The 18188-nt window shown below is 38.6% G+C and overlaps 1 protein-coding gene across 1 annotated transcript in view; it reads right to left on the bottom strand.

Annotated features, from left to right (window-relative positions):
* LOC133562418 (mucin-2) overlaps nucleotides 1-18188 on the bottom strand; it is a 28473-nt gene that overhangs the window by 9972 nt on the left and 313 nt on the right. Inside the window, exons 2-5 of the mRNA XM_061916604.1 lie at nucleotides 14816-14874; nucleotides 8225-11080; nucleotides 3206-3234; nucleotides 3032-3127 (exon numbers count right to left, since the gene is read on the bottom strand). Coding sequence (XP_061772588.1) covers nucleotides 3032-3127; nucleotides 3206-3234; nucleotides 8225-11066 — 2967 coding nt within the window. The 5' untranslated portion in view covers nucleotides 11067-11080; nucleotides 14816-14874. The remainder of the gene's footprint in view (nucleotides 1-3031; nucleotides 3128-3205; nucleotides 3235-8224; nucleotides 11081-14815; nucleotides 14875-18188) is intronic.

Below are 18188 nucleotides of genomic sequence, written 5' to 3'. Positions count from 1 at the left end.
GCTATATAAATATAATTCACTTCACTTAACTTGTACACTAACTTAGATGTTGGATGTCACTATGTCAAGCGCTTTCAGTCACTTGAGAAAAGTGCTATATAAATATAATTCACTTCACTTGTACACTAACTTAGATGCTGGATGTCACTATGTCAAGCGCTTTCAGTCACTTGAGAAAAGTGCTATATAAATATAATTCACTTCACTTCACTTGTACACTAACTTAGATGCTGGATGTCACTATGTCAAGCGCTTTCAGTCACTTGAGAAAAGTGCTATATAAATATAATTCACTTCACTTCACTTGTACACTAACTTAGATGTTGGATGTCACTATGTCAAGCGCTTTCAGTCACTTGAGAAAAGCGCTATATAAATATACTTCACTTCACTTCACTTGTACACTAACTTAGATGTTGGATGTCACTATGTCAAGCGCTTTCAGTCACTTGAGAAAAGCGCTATATAAATATACTTCACTTCACTTCACTTGTACAGTAACTTAGATGTTGGCTCTCACTATGTCAAGCGCTTTCAGTCACTTGAGAATAGCGCTATATAAATATACGTCACTTCACTTGTACACTAACTTAGATGTTGGATGTCACTATGTCAAGCACTTTCAGTCACTTGAGAAAAGCGCTATATAAATATACTTCACTTCACTTCACTTGTACAGTAACAGTCAACAAGGATGAATTGGCCTCTGGGTTTCATTATTAATGATAGAAATACTTTGAAATAGATTGTTGATTTAACAGTAAAAACTTTAGTTGCAAACTTTTACTGTAAAATTGTGTTTTTTGTATTTTTTTAACAACATTTTACATTAAATGGAAAAAAACAGTATTACTGTTATTTCGAGGGGATTTTCCAAACAATTTTGCAGCTTAGTTGCCAGAATTTGTGTGTTGATTCGACATTGTTTTTTTACAAAATGATATAAAGAATTATATAAAAACAGTACAAGTTATTTTTTTATTCTGGCAACTTAGCTGACAATTTTTCTGGCGTAAAAATAAATGCACCGTCTTCCCATTTACAGTAATCCATCCATCCATCTTCTACCGCTTATTCCCTTTGAGGTCGTGGGGGGGGGGCTATCTCAGCTACAATCTGGCGGAAGGCGGTGTACACCCTGGACAAGTCGCCACCTCTAATACACTGTTAAATTAATCAAAGTAGCAATGATTGTCACACACACACATTAGTGTGGTGAAATTTGTCCTCTGCATTCAACCCATCACCCTTGATCGCCCCTAGGAAGTGAGAGAGCAGTGAGCAGCAGCGGAAGCCGCGCCCGGCATTCATTTTTGGTGATTTAACCCCCAACTCCAAGCCTTGAAGCTGAGTGCCGAGCAGGGAGGTCATGGCTCACATTTTTGTAGTCTTTGGTTTGAGCTCACGACCTACTGATCTCAGGACAGCGACTTTAAGCACTCGGCCGCTGAGTAGATTTTATAGTCAATAACTGGCAGCTCAGTCAACATCATTTTAACACAAAAATATAGTAGTTGTTATTTTCAATTTACAGTAATATGATGTAAAGAACAACGTAACGTGTATTGTCATTTTTGTTCATTTGATGCATAGTTTGCTGTAAAGTTAAGTATTTTTATTTAGACAAAATCATGTCTGGAAATTATGATAATCCATCCATCCATTTCCTACCGCTTGTCCCTTTTGGGTTGGCAGGGGGTGCTGTAGCCTATCTCAATATATTGTAATATTTCTTGCAATATTGGATACTATTACAGTTTAAAAATGTAAAAAAAATGTTTTTTTCGCCATTCAAAAACTTTATGATCATAATAATCAAATGTGCTCAGAGGGTTAATAAGATATTGTCTTTCTGTGTGTTTTGAACTCCTGTATCGTCACATATCAGTACATCATTTAGCACACGGGCTTCTTCACTTTTTTGACCCGGGGACACAACTTTTCCACTCACTAAAATATTAAGACTCAAATTGTTGGATGCCTAAATGCTGTTTAAATTAATTTACATTTTATGGAAGGTGCTTTATGTTTATTCAGTCAAAATGGGACTATTTACTTTATTTGCATGATAAGAAAATGTATATATTGAATGCTTAGAGTAATTATATAAAGCTCACTTTAATTGTAATTATTACATTTGTCAAAATGATTTGATGACGTACCTGTTTTAAGTGCATATATGGCGGAAGGATCTGGGTGGTCAGGTGGTTTTTGGACGCAAGGTGTTATGGGTAATTGCTGTCAGGTGCGGTGGAATGGAGCCACACAGTTTTTTGACCTCACTCATACTTATTCTCATTCATACTTTTTCTAACTCCTACTGCAACAAACTCTCTTTATTTTGTCATTCATTTGTTCCCACATCGTGACTGTTTTATGTTTTGAATGATTAAGATCACAAGTAAACCATACAAACCAAGAAGAAGGTCTGGAGTTTAGTTTTGTTGTTTTCCGCAGCAAGCGGAGTGAATGTGATAGTAGAGGAATGTCAAGCTTAAGGCTACTTTAGGAATCTACACAAATAGTAATCTTACTCTTTAATTTTAGTCCCTCCAAAAATACATCTAACCTACTTACAGTTAAACAGGATAAACCTTGTCAAATAATAGGAAAACATGTGATAATCACAAATATTACTATCAGGGCTTAGGTCAGGCTGATACAAACATAAATACTAATCAAATATACTAAGAAAAAAGGGACTGATAAAAAGTGATGAAGTAAATACATTCTATTTAAACAATAGAAAATGTAATACGTGTTACTTAAATGAACTTTCAATAGAATAAAAGTGCAAATGAATACACAGCATCAGCATTTTAGTGATTAACCAACTTTCTTATGACTTCAGCTCCAGACTTCTTCTTTGTTTGATATTGTCATCAGTGCCCCAAGTGGAGGAAAAGTGTATTGCAACTGAGTACTGCTACGGCCCATAGCTGAGAAATGTATATTTCTTGCCTATTTTAGTGTCTTGGGGGGGGCATTTCGTGGTGAGGAAACACTGATTGAACATATTTGGCCTGCTTACCTTACACCACTGACCAGCGGCACACTGCGTTGCATTTTGACTGCCGTACATGGCGTTGCAGTCCGAGTAGTTGCACGAGAATTCCGGACAGTATAGCTGCATATGGGAAAGAAATACAAAAATGACCAAATGTATACTGTAATGTACAACGGTGTATTTTGCAAAGTAACTCGCCATGCTCATTGCAGTTGTCGACATGTTACCTGTGGGGTGAAGAGGGACAGGTTTTATTTGTTTGATTGATAACAAAAGAGCTGCAACATACTGAAACTAAAACGAGTTGTACTATTTGAAATTCCTCCACAAAAATATACTCTAATGGTCAAACAAAACTCAAACCATCATCTAAAGAACAAACGGTGTGTTTTACTTTTTCTTTCTTTTTCAGAAAGGATCCAATGAAGGCATTAAGGAAGAGAGTATGATTACATATATATATATATATATATATATATATATATGTAGGTGTGGGAAAAAAATCACAAGACTACTTCATCTCTACAGAACTGTTTCATGAGGGGTTCCCTCAATCATCAGGAGATGAAAAAATCTCCTGATGATTGAGGGAACCCCTCATGAAACAGTTCTGTAGAGATGAAGTAGTCTTGTGATTTTTTTCCCACACCTACATATTGCGCTCTACCACGGTATCGAGCACTATTCTCTGGATAATCCAATCAAGACATATATATATATATATATATATAGTCATGATCTGTTTGGTTTAGTTATGTTCTGTTACATTTGGACTCCATTAGTTCCTGTTTTTGTGCATCCTGGTTTGTTTTATTTTCCATGACAAGTCATTAGTTTCACTGCCTCATTTGTTTGGACTCACGCACCTGTTGTTAATCATGACATTATTATTTAAGCCTGTTGTTGCCAGGTAGTCGGCCTGGTGACATTACTGATACTGATTCTTTCCATGCCATAGTTTCATGCTCGTTCCATGCCTTTCCACGGTAAGTTTTTGTTTATTCAAGCCAGAGTCTAGTAAGCTTTTTTAGTTTCATGTCACAGTTAGCGAGTTTTTCGTGTCCTAAGTTTTTTGCCTTTGCTTTCATGTGCGATAGGCACGCTCACCTTCGGGTTGTTTTTTGTTCCTTAGCCAAGTTGTGCCTCCGCTGTGAGCGCCTTTTGTTCGTACTTTTTTAGTCAAAATTGAATAATGTATTTACTTGCAAGCCTTGTCCAGTCCAGTCCGATTGCATCTCGGGAAAACAATCCTTGCCATATATATATATATATATATATATATATATATTTATATATTTTTGTTTTTGTTTATATAAAACAAATAACATTATATATTAATGTGTACGTATGTATATACATGTATAGATATATGTATACTGTATAAATATATATTGTATGTATTAGAGTTGTATGGCATAATGGTACTAGTATATACCGCGATACTAATGAATTCTATTTGGTACTATAGTTTAAGTTTGTCCTGGGGGTTTTGTGGCATTGGGGTTTGTATAGAACTCTAAACAGTTTTTTCCCCTTGGCCATCAGACACATGAACAACAAGATCTGATAGCTCAGTTACAGCTCACTTTTATTATGTATTACCTATCCTGTGTTAAATGTGTTTTATGTTGCACTTTTATTATGTGTTACCTATCCTATGTTAAATGTGTTTTATGTTGCACTTTTATTATGTATTACCTATCCTGTGTTAAATGTGTTTTATGTTGCACTTTTATTATGTATTACCTATTCTGTGTTAAATGTGTTTTATGTTGCACTTTTATTATGTATTACCTATTCTGTGTTAAATGTGTTTTATGTTGCACTTTTATTATGTATTACCTATTCTGTGTTAAATGTGTTTTATGTTGCACTTTTATTATGTATTACCTATTCTGTGTTAAATGTGTTTTATGTTGCACTTTTATTATGTATTACCTATCCTATGTTAAATGTGTTTTATGTTGCACTTTTATTATGTATTACCTATTCTGTGTTAAATGTGTTTTATGTTGCACTTTTATTATGTATTACCTATCCTGTGTTAAATGTGTTTTATGTTGCACTTTTATTATGTATTACCTATTCTGTGTTAAATGTGTTTTATGTTGCACTTTTATTATGTATTACCTATCCTATGTTAAATGTGTTTTATGTTGCACTTTTATTATGTATTACCTATTCTGTGTTAAATGTGTTTTATGTTGCACTTTTATTATGTATTACCTATTCTGTGTTAAATGTGTTTTATGTTGCACTTTTATTATGTATTACCTATCCTGTGTTAAATGTGTTTTATGTTGCGCTTTTATTATGTATTACCTATCCTGTGTTAAATGTGTTTTATGTTGCACTTTTATTATGTATTACCTATCCTATGTTAAATGTGTTTTATGTTGCACTTTTATTATGTATTACCTATCCTGTGTTAAATGTGTTTTATGTTGCACTTTTATTATGTATTACCTATTCTGTGTTAAATGTGTTTTATGTTGCACTTTTATTATGTATTACCTATTCTGTGTTAAATGTGTTTTATGTTGCACTTTTATTATGTATTACCTATTCTGTGTTAAATGTGTTTTATGTTGCACTTTTATTATGTATTACCTATCCTATGTTAAATGTGTTTTATGTTGCACTTTTATTATGTATTACCTATTCTGTGTTAAATGTGTTTTATGTTGCACTTTTATTATGTATTACCTATTCTGTGTTAAATGTGTTTTATGTTGCACTTTTATTATGTATTACCTATCCTATGTTAAATGTGTTTTATGTTGCACTTTTATTATGTATTACCTATCCTATGTTAAATGTGTTTTATGTTGCACTTTTATTATGTATTACCTATCCTATGTTGAATGTGTTTTATGTTGCACTTTTATTATGTATTACCTATTCTGTGTTAAATGTGTTTTATGTTGCACTTTTATTATGTATTACCTATCCTGTGTTAAATGTGTTTTATGTTGCACTTTTATTATGTATTACCTATCCTATGTTAAATGTGTTTTATGTTGCACTTTTATTATGTATTACCTATTCTGTGTTAAATGTGTTTTATGTTGCACTTTTATTATGTATTACCTATCCTATGTTAAATGTGTTTTATGTTGCACTTTTATTATGTATTACCTATTCTGTGTTAAATGTGTTTTATGTTGCACTTTTATTATGTATTACCTATTCTGTGTTAAATGTGTTTTATGTTGCACTTTTATTATGTATTACCTATTCTGTGTTAAATGTGTTTTATGTTGCACTTTTATTATGTATTACCTATCCTGTGTTAAATGTGTTTTATGTTGCACTTTTATTATGTATTACCTATTCTGTGTTAAATGTGTTTTATGTTGCACTTTTATTATGTATTACCTATCCTGTGTTAAATGTGTTTTATGTTGCACTTTTATTATGTATTACCTATCCTATGTTAAATGTGTTTTATGTTGCACTTTTATTATGTATTACCTATTCTGTGTTAAATGTGTTTTATGTTGCACTTTTATTATGTATTACCTATTCTGTGTTAAATGTGTTTTATGTTGCACTTTTATTATGTATTACCTATTCTGTGTTAAATGTGTTTTATGTTGCACTTTTATTATGTATTACCTATCCTATGTTAAATGTGTTTTATGTTGCACTTTTATTATGTATTACCTATTCTGTGTTAAATGTGTTTTATGTTGCACTTTTATTATGTATTACCTATCCTATGTTAAATGTGTTTTATGTTGCACTTTTATTATGTATTACCTATTCTGTGTTAAATGTGTTTTATGTTGCACTTTTATTATGTATTACCTATTCTGTGTTAAATGTGTTTTATGTTGCACTTTTATTATGTATTACCTATTCTGTGTTAAATGTGTTTTATGTTGCACTTTTATTATGTATTACCTATCCTATGTTAAATGTGTTTTATGTTGCACTTTTATTATGTATTACCTATTCTGTGTTAAATGTGTTTTATGTTGCACTTTTATTATGTATTACCTATTCCGTGTTAAATGTGTTTTATGTTGCACTTTTATTATGTATTACCTATTCTGTGTTAAATGTGTTTTATGTTGCACTTTTATTATGTATTACCTATCCTATGTTAAATGTGTTTTATGTTGCACTTTTATTATGTATTACCTATCCTATGTTAAATGTGTTTTATGTTGCACTTTTATTATGTATTACCTATCCTATGTTAAATGTGTTTTATGTTGCACTTTTATTATGTATTACCTATTCTGTGTTAAATGTGTTTTATGTTGCACTTTTATTATGTATTACCTATTCTGTGTTAAATGTGTTTTATGTTGCACTTTTATTATGTATTACCTATCCTATGTTAAATGTGTTTTATGTTGCACTTTTATTATGTATTACCTGTTCTGTGTTAAATGTGTTTTATGTTGCACTTTTATTATGTATTACCTATTCTGTGTTAAATGTGTTTTATGTTGCACTTTTATTATGTATTACCTATTCTGTGTTAAATGTGTTTTATGTTGCACTTTTATTATGTATTACCTATTCTGTGTTAAATGTGTTTTATGTTGCACTTTTATTATGTATTACCTATCCTGTGTTAAATGTGTTTTATGTTGCACGACTGAACCAAGAAAAAATCCTAGTTTGTGAACCTTTTCTCAAGCAAAGGCAATAAAACTATTCTGATTCTGATTCTCTTCGCATCTTGAAAGGGAGTCCCATGTTCTTCTTCAGGTAAATTATATTCTTCTTACCAAGGTACAGTTTTCTTTGGGCATACTATACCTTTTGTTTTATTTTGAGGGCTTTTAGTATATGTAGTTCATTAAAGACTGAGATTTCTTGTGCCATTCTAAATCTTGTGGTCTTACATATCTCAGTGTTGTCCAGGTGTTGTCTGTCTGTCCTCTCTCTCTACACATGTTACTCAATTCAAAATACTTAGATTTATTTAAAAACATGATTTTAAAAAATAAACACAATGTTTGTAAAGTAATGCGGATTTTCCTAATTTTAGATATATTTAGTTTCATTACACAGTGGCTAGCTTTTCTTTACACTTTTATGAAGGCATACTTGTGATTTAAAGCATTGCCTTAATGATGAAAGGTTTTATGAGCTTGGAACAAATCAATGCCCATAATGTGCTCGTTTTGAAGTTAGAACAACTTGGAAGTCAACTAGTGTCATGGAATACATTGTGTTGACTTGTGAAACAAAACATACCAGCAGAGGTGGCGGTCGTCATGGAGGTCGAGGAGCCTGTGCTTGAACTCTCAGAGGTCTGTGAAGCGATGGTCATCATGGTCGTTGTGGACATGGGTGTGGCTGTGGAGGAGGCAGAGTTGGTTCCTGTGTTAGGAGCGCTGACTGAGCTAACAGATGGCGTAAGTGTAGAACCAGCAGCGGTTGTTCCCCCGGTCACTGGCTTCATTGTGCCGGTTGCTGTGCCTGTGGATAAGGGTGAGCTTGTGGCAGCAGCAGTGGTTGTTGGTACCCCACTTGCAAGGCTGGTGCTACCAATGGACCACGTCATGGTGCTGGCTGCTGACTCTGTGGATAAGATTGTGGTGGTGGTTGACATGGAGGTCGAGGAGCCAGTGCTTGAACTCTCGGAGGTCTGTGAAGCGGTGGTCGACATGGTTGTTGTGGACATGGGTGTGGCTGTGGAGGAGGCAGAGTTGGTTCCTGTGTTAGGAGCGCTGACTGAGCTAACAGAGGCCGTAAGTGTAGAACCAGCAGCGGTTGTTCCCCCGGTCACTGGCTTCATTGTGCTGGTTGCTGTGCCTGTGGATAAGGGTGAGATTGTGGCAGCAGCAGTGGTTGTTGGTCCACCACTTGCGAGGCTGGTGCTACCAATGGACCACGTCATGGTGCTGGCTGCTGACTCTGTGGATAAGATTGTGGTGGTGGTTGACATGGAAGTCGAGGAGCCAGTGCTTGAACTCTCGGAGGTCTGTGAAGCGGTGGTCGACATGGTTGTTGTGGACATGGGTGTGGCTGTTGAGGAGGCAGAGTTGGTTCCTGTGTTAGGAGCGCTGACTGAGCTAACAGAGGCCGTAAGTGTAGAACCAGCAGCGGTTGTTCTTCCAGTCACTGGCTGCATAGTGCCGGTTGCTGTGCCTGTGGATAAGGGTGAGATTGTGGCAGCAGCAGTGGTTGTTGGTCCACCACTTACAAGGCCAGTGCTCCTGGTGGACCACATCATGGTGCTGGCTGCTGACCCTGTGGATAGGGTTGTGGCCTGGGTGGCAGTTTCAGTGGTAGTGGGTGCGCCGCTTGCAGGGTTGGTGGTCGTGGTGGACCAAAGCATGGGGGGGGTTGTTACCGAACCTGTGGATAAGGGTGAGCTTGTGGCAGCAGCAGTGGTTGTTGGTACCCCACTTGCAAGGCTGGTGCTACCAGTGGACCACATCATGGTGCTGGCTGCTGACCCTGTGGATAGGGTTGTGTCAGCGGTGGCCTGGGTGGCAGTTTCAGTGGTAGTGGGTGCTCCGCTTGCAGGGTTGGTGGTCGTGGTGGACCAAAGCATGGCCGGGGTTGTTATTGAACCTGTGGATAAGGGTGAGCTTGTGGCAGCAGCAGTGGTTGTTGGTACCCCACTTGCAAGGCTGGTGCTACCAGTGGACCACATCATGGTGCTGGCTGCTGACTCTGTGGATAGGGTTGTGGCCTGGGTGGCAGTTTCAGTGGTAGTGGGTGCGCCGCTTGCAGGGTTGGTGGTCGTGGTGGACCAAAGCATGGGGGGGGTTGTTACCGAACCTGTGGATAAGGGTGAGCTTGTGGCAGCAGCAGTGGTTGTTGGTACCCCACTTGCAAGGCTGGTGCTACCAGTGGACCACGTCATGGTGCTAGCTGCTGACCCTGTGGATAGGGTTGTGGCCTGGGTGGCAGTTTCAGTGGTAGTGGGTGCTCCGCTTGCAGGGTTGGTGGTCGTGGTGGACCAAAGCATGGCCGGGGTTGTTACCGAACCTGTGGATAAGGGTGAGCTTGTGGCAGCAGCAGTGGTTGTTGGTACCCCACTTGCAAGGCTGGTGCTACCAGTGGACCACATCATGGTGCTGGCTGCTGACTCTGTGGATAGGGTTGTGGCCTGGGTGGCAGTTTCAGTGGTAGTGGGTGCGCCGCTTGCAGGGTTGGTGGTCGTGGTGGACCAAAGCATGGGGGGGGTTGTTACCGAACCTGTGGATAAGGGTGAGCTTGTGGCAGCAGCAGTGGTTGTTGGTACCCCACTTGCAAGGCTGGTGCTACCAGTGGACCACGTCATGGTGCTAGCTGCTGACCCTGTGGATAGGGTTGTGGCCTGGGTGGCAGTTTCAGTGGTAGTGGGTGCTCCGCTTGCAGGGTTGGTGGTCGTGGTGGACCAAAGCATGGCCGGGGTTGTTACCGAACCTGTGGATAAGGGTGAGCTTGTGGCAGCAGCAGTGGTTGTTGGTACCCCACTTGCAAGGCTGGTGCTACCAGTGGACCACATCATGGTGCTGGCTGCTGACCCTGTGGATAGGGTTGTGGCCTGGGTGGCAGTTTCAGTGGTAGTGAGTGCTCCGCTTGCAGGGTTGGTGGTCGTGGTGGACCAAAGCATGGGGGGGGTTGTTACCGAACCTGTGGATAAGGGTGAGCTTGTGGCAGCAGCAGTGGTTGTTGGTACCCCACTTGCAAGGCTGGTGCTACCAGTGGACCACATCATGGTGCTGGCTGCTGACCCTGTGGATAGGGTTGTGGCCTGGGTGGCAGTTTCAGTGTTAGTGGGTGCTCCGCTTGCAGGGTTGGTGGTCGTGGTGGACCAAAGCATGGGGGGGGTTGTTACCGAACCTGTGGATAAGGGTGTGCTTGACGAAGAGACTGTGGGTATTAAAGCTGCGCTTGAGGAGATCTGGAGGGTGGGGGTGGTGGACATGGGAACTCCGGTAGTGGAGGGGACTGTGGAGGAAGACATGCTGGCGGAGGAGATTGGTGTACCTATAGACGTAGAGGAAGCGGTGGACTGAGTGTTGCTCGCTGTCGATGAGGGGGCTGTGATGAATCCTGGCATAGTAAGAAGGCCTAATAAGAGAAGGAGTGACGACATGATGCCTCTGCAGCCTGCGAACATCACAGAAAATAGATTCATTGACCAAATGTATCATTCTAGTAAATTGCACTCACTCGAAGTAACAAAACAAATATTTTTGTCATTTTTGTGATAATGAAAGTTGCAATTTTACGTACTTAAAAACTAACGTTGTAATTTTACCCGACTGAAAACTTAATTTTACAAAAATTAAGCCATCATATTAGCAGAATACATTTGTCATTTTACAAAACAAATCAAGCTCTAATATTAGAAGATGCAGTAGCAATTACCACAAAAAATTAAATTAAAGCAATTCTGTGACAGTTAAGTTTCAATTTTATTAGACTTAAATTATAATGATGCCATAAAAAAGTCATATTGTTATAGAAATAAAGTAATTATTATCCAGAATTAGAGTTGTAATTTTACGATAGTAGAGTTGCAATTTTACCGGATTAAAGTTGACCGTCCATCCATCCATTTTCTACCTCTTTTGTAGAGCTCGGCAATAATGCTGTCAAATGATTAACATTTTTTAAAATCGAATTTACCACAATTTTTAATTTTGATTAACTACGTTTATTCTCAGTGAGTTACTTGCATCCAGACTCAAAACAAATAGCGCAATTAATCTGCATTTTAAAATATGAAATTTGACAGCATTAAATATTATCGGATACAAGTTGTAATTTTTGTGGCAATTATGTCAATCAATCAATCAATGTTTATTTATATAGCCCCAAATCACAAATGTCTCAAAGGACTGCACAAATCATTACGACTACAACATCCTCGGAAGAACCCACAAAAGGGCAAGGAAAACTCACACCCAGTGGGCAGGGAGAATTCACATTCAGTGGGACGCCAGCGACAATGCTGACTATGAGAAACCTTGGAGAGGACCTCAGATGTGGGCAACCCCCCCCCCTCTAGGGGACCGAAAGCAATGGATGTCGAGCGGGTCTAACATGATACTGTGAAAGTTCAATCCATAGTGGCTCCAAGACAGCAGTGAGAGTCCCGTCCACAGGAAACCATCTTACTTCAACACGGGAGGTAAGAGGTGGCCCTCTAGATCTTAACATCTTGTCCTGTGTATTTTGGAAACATTCCCCCTGGAGTCATCAAGTAACTGCCGTGAATAGAGTGGCTGACAATAAGGGAAAGACCATGTGACTGCTGGAAAGACAGCTGACAGGAGGCTATAGAGCCCACAGGGGAATGCGTGGGCTAACTACCCATGTTGGCAGGATCCAATAAGTGTTTTACAGACACCCACCAATTGCCACAGACCCTACTAATGAGAGAACACCCGTAGAGTCTGCGAGAGCGGGGGCAGAAGATGACTCATAAATGGATACCATGGTTTTAGACCCAGGAAAGGAAATGACTATGAGGAAGACTAGCACTGAACAAGAACCAGGCACAGCATTATCATCAACATTGGAGAAAAGGCTCCAGGTCTGTTCCTGTGGTTGGAAGAAACTAACATCTTCATGGGGCTTGAAAATACCTCAAGGAAAGAAAGGGTGCATGAGAGAAGGAAAACAGGGATCTCGCATTGATAAGTACTTCTTGAGAAGTCCATCAAATCAGTCGAATGAAGTCCAGCAACTGGAGTCTCACCAACGCTTGCAGGACATCAGCCGCCCAGAGGAACAAAACTCAAGCACATTGACAGATGCACAGGAAGGTGCAGAGCCCATCCAGCCCAAGAACAACCTGCAGTGGAAAAGAAGATCAGCTGAAGCAAACCTCGGGTGAAATGGCCCGGAGCCTCCGAAAAGAAAGAATGGACAATCATAAACTCAGAACTAATCAGCATCCTACATGGACTAAAGGGCACAATTGAAAGAAAGCTTGACAAGATGGGAGACATCATCTACAACTCTGGGGCAAAACGATATGGAGCGAGAGTCAAAACGGCACCACAATGCAAGTCCAGATGGCAGCAGGAGATAGAATGCCAGATTTGAGAGAGAAGACACCTTTAAGAAGCAGTAGAGGAAGCCTTCAGACAGCTAGAAAGATGACAGGGAAACACGAAAAGCCGGCTAACAACCCTGAGACGAGCAGAAAACCTGCAAAAACAGAGGAAAAAGAAAGAAGGTGCAAGATCACATTTTTTCAAGGACCCCTTTAAATTTGTGAAATTACTTTTCACTGAAGAAAAGGGGGGAAACCTACAAACGTCTAAACAGGAACTGGAGAAACATCTGGAAGAAATGTTTGTGGATGACAAGAAGAACGTGCAGACAGCTATTCCATCAGACATCCCACCAATTGAACAACCACAACACCAGGTGGACATTAGCCCCCAAAAGTAGAGTGAAGTGGAGAAAGCAGTAAAGCGGGCAAGAGCATCATCAGCCCTAGGGCCAAATGGAGTTCTGTATTGACTCTACAAGAGTGCCCTTGATGTACTTCGCTTCCTGTGGCGGCTAATGAGGGTGGCTTGGGAGAAGGGAGTCATACCCAAAGCATGTTTCCTTGAGCAAGACACTTCACCCTTGCTCCTGATGGTCCTGGTTAGCGCCTTGCATGGCAGCTCCCGGTAGAAAAGTGTTATTCAAGTACGACACTTTCAATCAATGTTTACTTATATAGCCCTAAATCACTAGTGTCTCAAAGGGCTGCACAAACCACCACGACATCCTCGGTAGGCCCACATAAGGGCAAGGAAAACTCACACCCAGTGGGACGTCGGTGACAATGATGACTATGAGAACCTTGGAGAGGAGGAAAGCAATGGATGTCGAGCGGGTCTAACATGATACTGTGAAAGTTCAATCCACAATGGATCCAACACAGTCGCGAGAGTCCAGTCCAAAGCGGATCCAACACAGCAGCGAGAGTCCCGTTCACAGCGGAGCCAGCAGGAAACCATCCCAAGCGGAGGCGGATCAGCAGCGCAGAGATGTCCCCAGCCGATACACAGGCGAGCAGTACATGGCCACCGGATCGGACCGGACCCCCTCCACAGGGGAGAGCGGGACATAGAAGAAAAAGAAAAGAAACAGCAGATCAAATGGTCTAAAAAGGAGTCTATTTAAAGGCTAGAGTATACAAATGAGTTTTAAGATGAGACTTAAATGCTTCTACTGAGGTGGCATCTCGAACTGTTACCGGGAGGGCATTCCAGAGTACTGGAGCCCGAACGGAAAACGCTCTATAGCCCGCAGACTTTTTTTGGGCTTTGGGAATCACTAACAAGCCGGAGTCCTTTGAACGCAGATTTCTTGCCGGGACATATGGTACAATACAATCGGCAAGATTTGACCATTTACACAACGAATGCAGCTGAGATAGACTCCAGCAACTTGAACGGGACAAGCGGTAGAAAATGGATGGATAAGAATAATTTGTTCATTCATATTGTTGGCCCTCACTCCTAATATATCATCTTTTTAATCCCCCTGTAGAAAAGTAATACTACTTCTGTAATTTGACAAACAGGAGGCTTGTCTCTCCTATAGAAACTATAGTTTTAGGCCATTGGTTCTTTCTTGTATTTTTGCAAAAATATATATCTATTTTTGTATTGTTCTATTTATCTTTGGTATGAATATCATTATGTAAACTCGAATGTTGTATTACAACATTTTATTATCGATCAAGATGTACTGCATTGTAATCTTTTGTTTTGTGATTGTGTGATGTTTTCTGCCGGGACCGCAGGAAGAATAGTCCCCACTGCGGTGAAGACTAAAGGGGATCCTTAATAAACCAAAACTACAAAAAAATGGTCTAATAAGTAAACACACCTGTGTGCTTTGCCAAAGTAGTTACGGCAGCGTCGGGAAGGGAGAGTTGTTTGCTGGTCCTGCAATGATAAAATCAGAGTGGCCCACAGATACAGTACAGTGTACAGTACACTACATGACCACACACTCTCTATGCTGTTCTTAGGACACGATGCAGACCGTTTGCACGCCAACGTCTTTGTCAACTATGATGAAATCCGTCCAAGTAGTAATTGTCCGAGTCTTAACTGTTGACATGAAATTGATCTCATAATTGTTTGCTTAAGGCCAACCATTCGTTCCGTTTGTCGCCTTGATATGTTTGGTCATTGAACATCAGTCCCTCGCCATTAAGAACATCTTTGTCGAATCGTGATCGCACGAGTTTATCCGCGGACACAATTAAAATGTTTTTGTTCCCGGATCCATCCCAGTGGGAGAAGGGCTGCTTGTTTTTCCCCCAGCATGGCCTCCTCTGGGCTTGACACCCTGGAAACTCGATGACAGCAGCACGCATCTGACTCATCGTGCACGCATGTAAAAAAAAAAAAAATATATATATATATATATATATATATATATATATATATATATACATGTGCAGTTTATATACATTTTAATTGTGTGCAATAATTTCTTTTGACCATTGTTTTTTTATTCAAGGTCATCGTCTTCTCTGCTATGAATATAATTGTTGGTGAACCTGGATACTGTTGCCATAGTAACAATGTCCAACAATATAGGGGTTGAAACAGCATCAATTGAATAAATGAATACAAGAAATATTTTGAGTCCAATTTAAAAAAATGCATTTAATATCAGAAAATAGAATATGATATGTATGTTGTACTGAATAATTGAAGTTTCATCCAATCAATATATCTATCATTATTTTATGCATAATAAAAAAAAAAATATATATATATATATATATATATATATATATATATATATATGTGCAGTTTATATACATTTTAATTGTATGCAATAATTTCTTTTGACCATTGTTTTTTTATTTAAGGTCATCGTCTTCTCTGCTATGAATATAATTGTTGGTGAACCTGGATACTGTTGCCATAGTAACAATGTCCGACAATATAGGGGTTGAAACAGCATCAATTGAATAAATGAATACAAAAAATATTTGGAGTCCAATTTAAAAAAATGCATTTAATATCAGAAAATAGAATATGATATGTATGTTGTACTGAATAATTGAAGTTTCATCCAATCAATATATAATCTATCATTATTTTATGCATAAGAAGTAAAATAATAAAGAATGATTCATTTTGAATTATAATATTATTACTACAATTATTTGATTGATTGATTACTATTACAACATTGATTGACAGCACTCACCAGGGAAAAAAATATAAATAATATATACATATGAAAAAATGCGGCTGCTAGACTTTTGACAAGAACAAGAAAGTTTGATCACATTACACCTGTACTGGCTCACCTGCACTGGCTTCCTGTGCACTTAAGATGTGACTTTAAGGTTTTACTACTTACGTATAAAATACTACACGGTCTAGCTCCATCCTATCTTGCCGATTGTATTGTACCATATGTCCTGGCAAGAAATCTGCGTTCAAAGGACTCCGGCTTATTAGTGATTCCCAAAGCCCAAAAAAAGTCTGCGGGCTATAGAGCTTTTTCATTTCGGGCTCCAGTACTCTGGAATGCCCTCCCGGTAACAGTTCGAGATGCTACCTCAGTAGAAGCATTTAAGTCTCACCTTAAAACTCATTTGTATACTCTAGCCTTTAAATAGACCTCCTTTTTAGACCAGTTGATCTGCCGTTTCTTTTCTTTTTCTTCTATGTCCCACTCTCCTTTGTGGAGGGAGTCCGGTCCGATCCGGTGGCCATGTACTGCTCGCCTGTGTATCGGCTGGGGACATCTCTGCGCTGCTGATCAGCCTCCGCTTGGGATGGTTTCCTGCTGGCTCCGCTGTGAACGGGACTCTCGCTGCTGTGTTGGATCCGCTTTGGACTGGACTCTCGCGACTGTGTTGGATCCATTATGGATTGATCTTTCACAGTATCATGTTCTCATATGTTCTCATAGTCATCAGTATCATCAGTATCACGTTCTCATAGTCATTATTGTCACCGATGTCCCACTGGGTGTGAGTTTTCCTTGCCCGAGGATGTCGTAGTGGTTTGTGCAGCCCTTTGAGACACTAGTGATTTAGGGCTATATAAGTAAACATTGATTGATTGATACATATATATACACACAGTACAGGCCAAAAGTTTGGACACGCCTTCTCATTCAATGTGTTTTCTTTATTTTCAGGACATTGTAGATTGTCACATCAAAACTATGAATGTGGAGTTATGTACTGAACAAAAAAAGGTGAAATAACTGACAACATGTTTTATATTCTAGCTTCTTCAAAAAAGCCACCCTTCGCTCTGATTACTGCTTTGCACACTCTTGGCATTCTCTCCATGAGCTTCAAGAGGTAGTCTCTTGAAATGGTTTACATTTCACAGGTGTGCTTGAAGCTCATGGAGAGAATGCCAAGAGTGTGCAAAGCAGTAATCGGAGCGAAGGGTGGCTATTTTGAAGAAACTAAAATACTAAACATGTTTTCAGTTACTTCACCTTTTTTTGTCAAGTACATAAATAAAGTCCACATGTGGTTATTCCTTTTTTTGATGCTTTCAGTGACAATCTACAATGTAAACAGTCATGAAAATAAAGAAAAAGCATTGAATGAGAAGGTGTGTCTAAACCTTTGGCCTGTACTGTATATATGTATGTATGTATATATGTATATATATTTTGCAGGTTCTTGGTGAGTGCTGTGATTCAAAGTAGAAGTAGAAGTAGTCAATCCATCAATGAATCAATCACTGTTATCGTACACTTTTACAGGTAATTTTATACACATATGTATATTAAACGGCGCATAAATAATGCTTAAATCATTTTTTGTAATGCATTTGAATTGAAATGTATGTTAATAACATTGATAATAAATGTAACAATAATATTAATGATAATAATAATAATACGCAGGTAAGTAAGTCAAATACACTTACAATTGTTTTTAAGTTGGAATGTGTATAACAATTAAATCATGGTCTTGTCTTTCACAATTATATAATGTTGCCATAAAGAGCCCGCATCAATTACTTGTTAGTCAATAAAAACATATACATTTTGACGAAAACAAAACAACTATACATGAGTTTGTTTTTGTGTGAAAAATATTTTAAGTAAATGGCATATCTATCATTATTAATGTTTGTAATTGATAGCAGTGACAGAAAAACAAAACAAAAAAATAAATTCAAATCGCAGAACAGAATGAATTGACTTTAAGGCTAAAGAAATGAACACAAATACATGAAAACCTCTAAAGTAATATACA

Source organism: Nerophis ophidion, linkage group LG11 (genome assembly GCF_033978795.1).
Source record: "Nerophis ophidion isolate RoL-2023_Sa linkage group LG11, RoL_Noph_v1.0, whole genome shotgun sequence".
Lineage (NCBI taxonomy): Eukaryota > Metazoa > Chordata > Actinopteri > Syngnathiformes > Syngnathidae > Nerophis > Nerophis ophidion.
The sequence above is the reverse complement of the archived record's forward strand: the minus strand, read 5'-3'. Positions and strand labels throughout refer to the sequence as shown.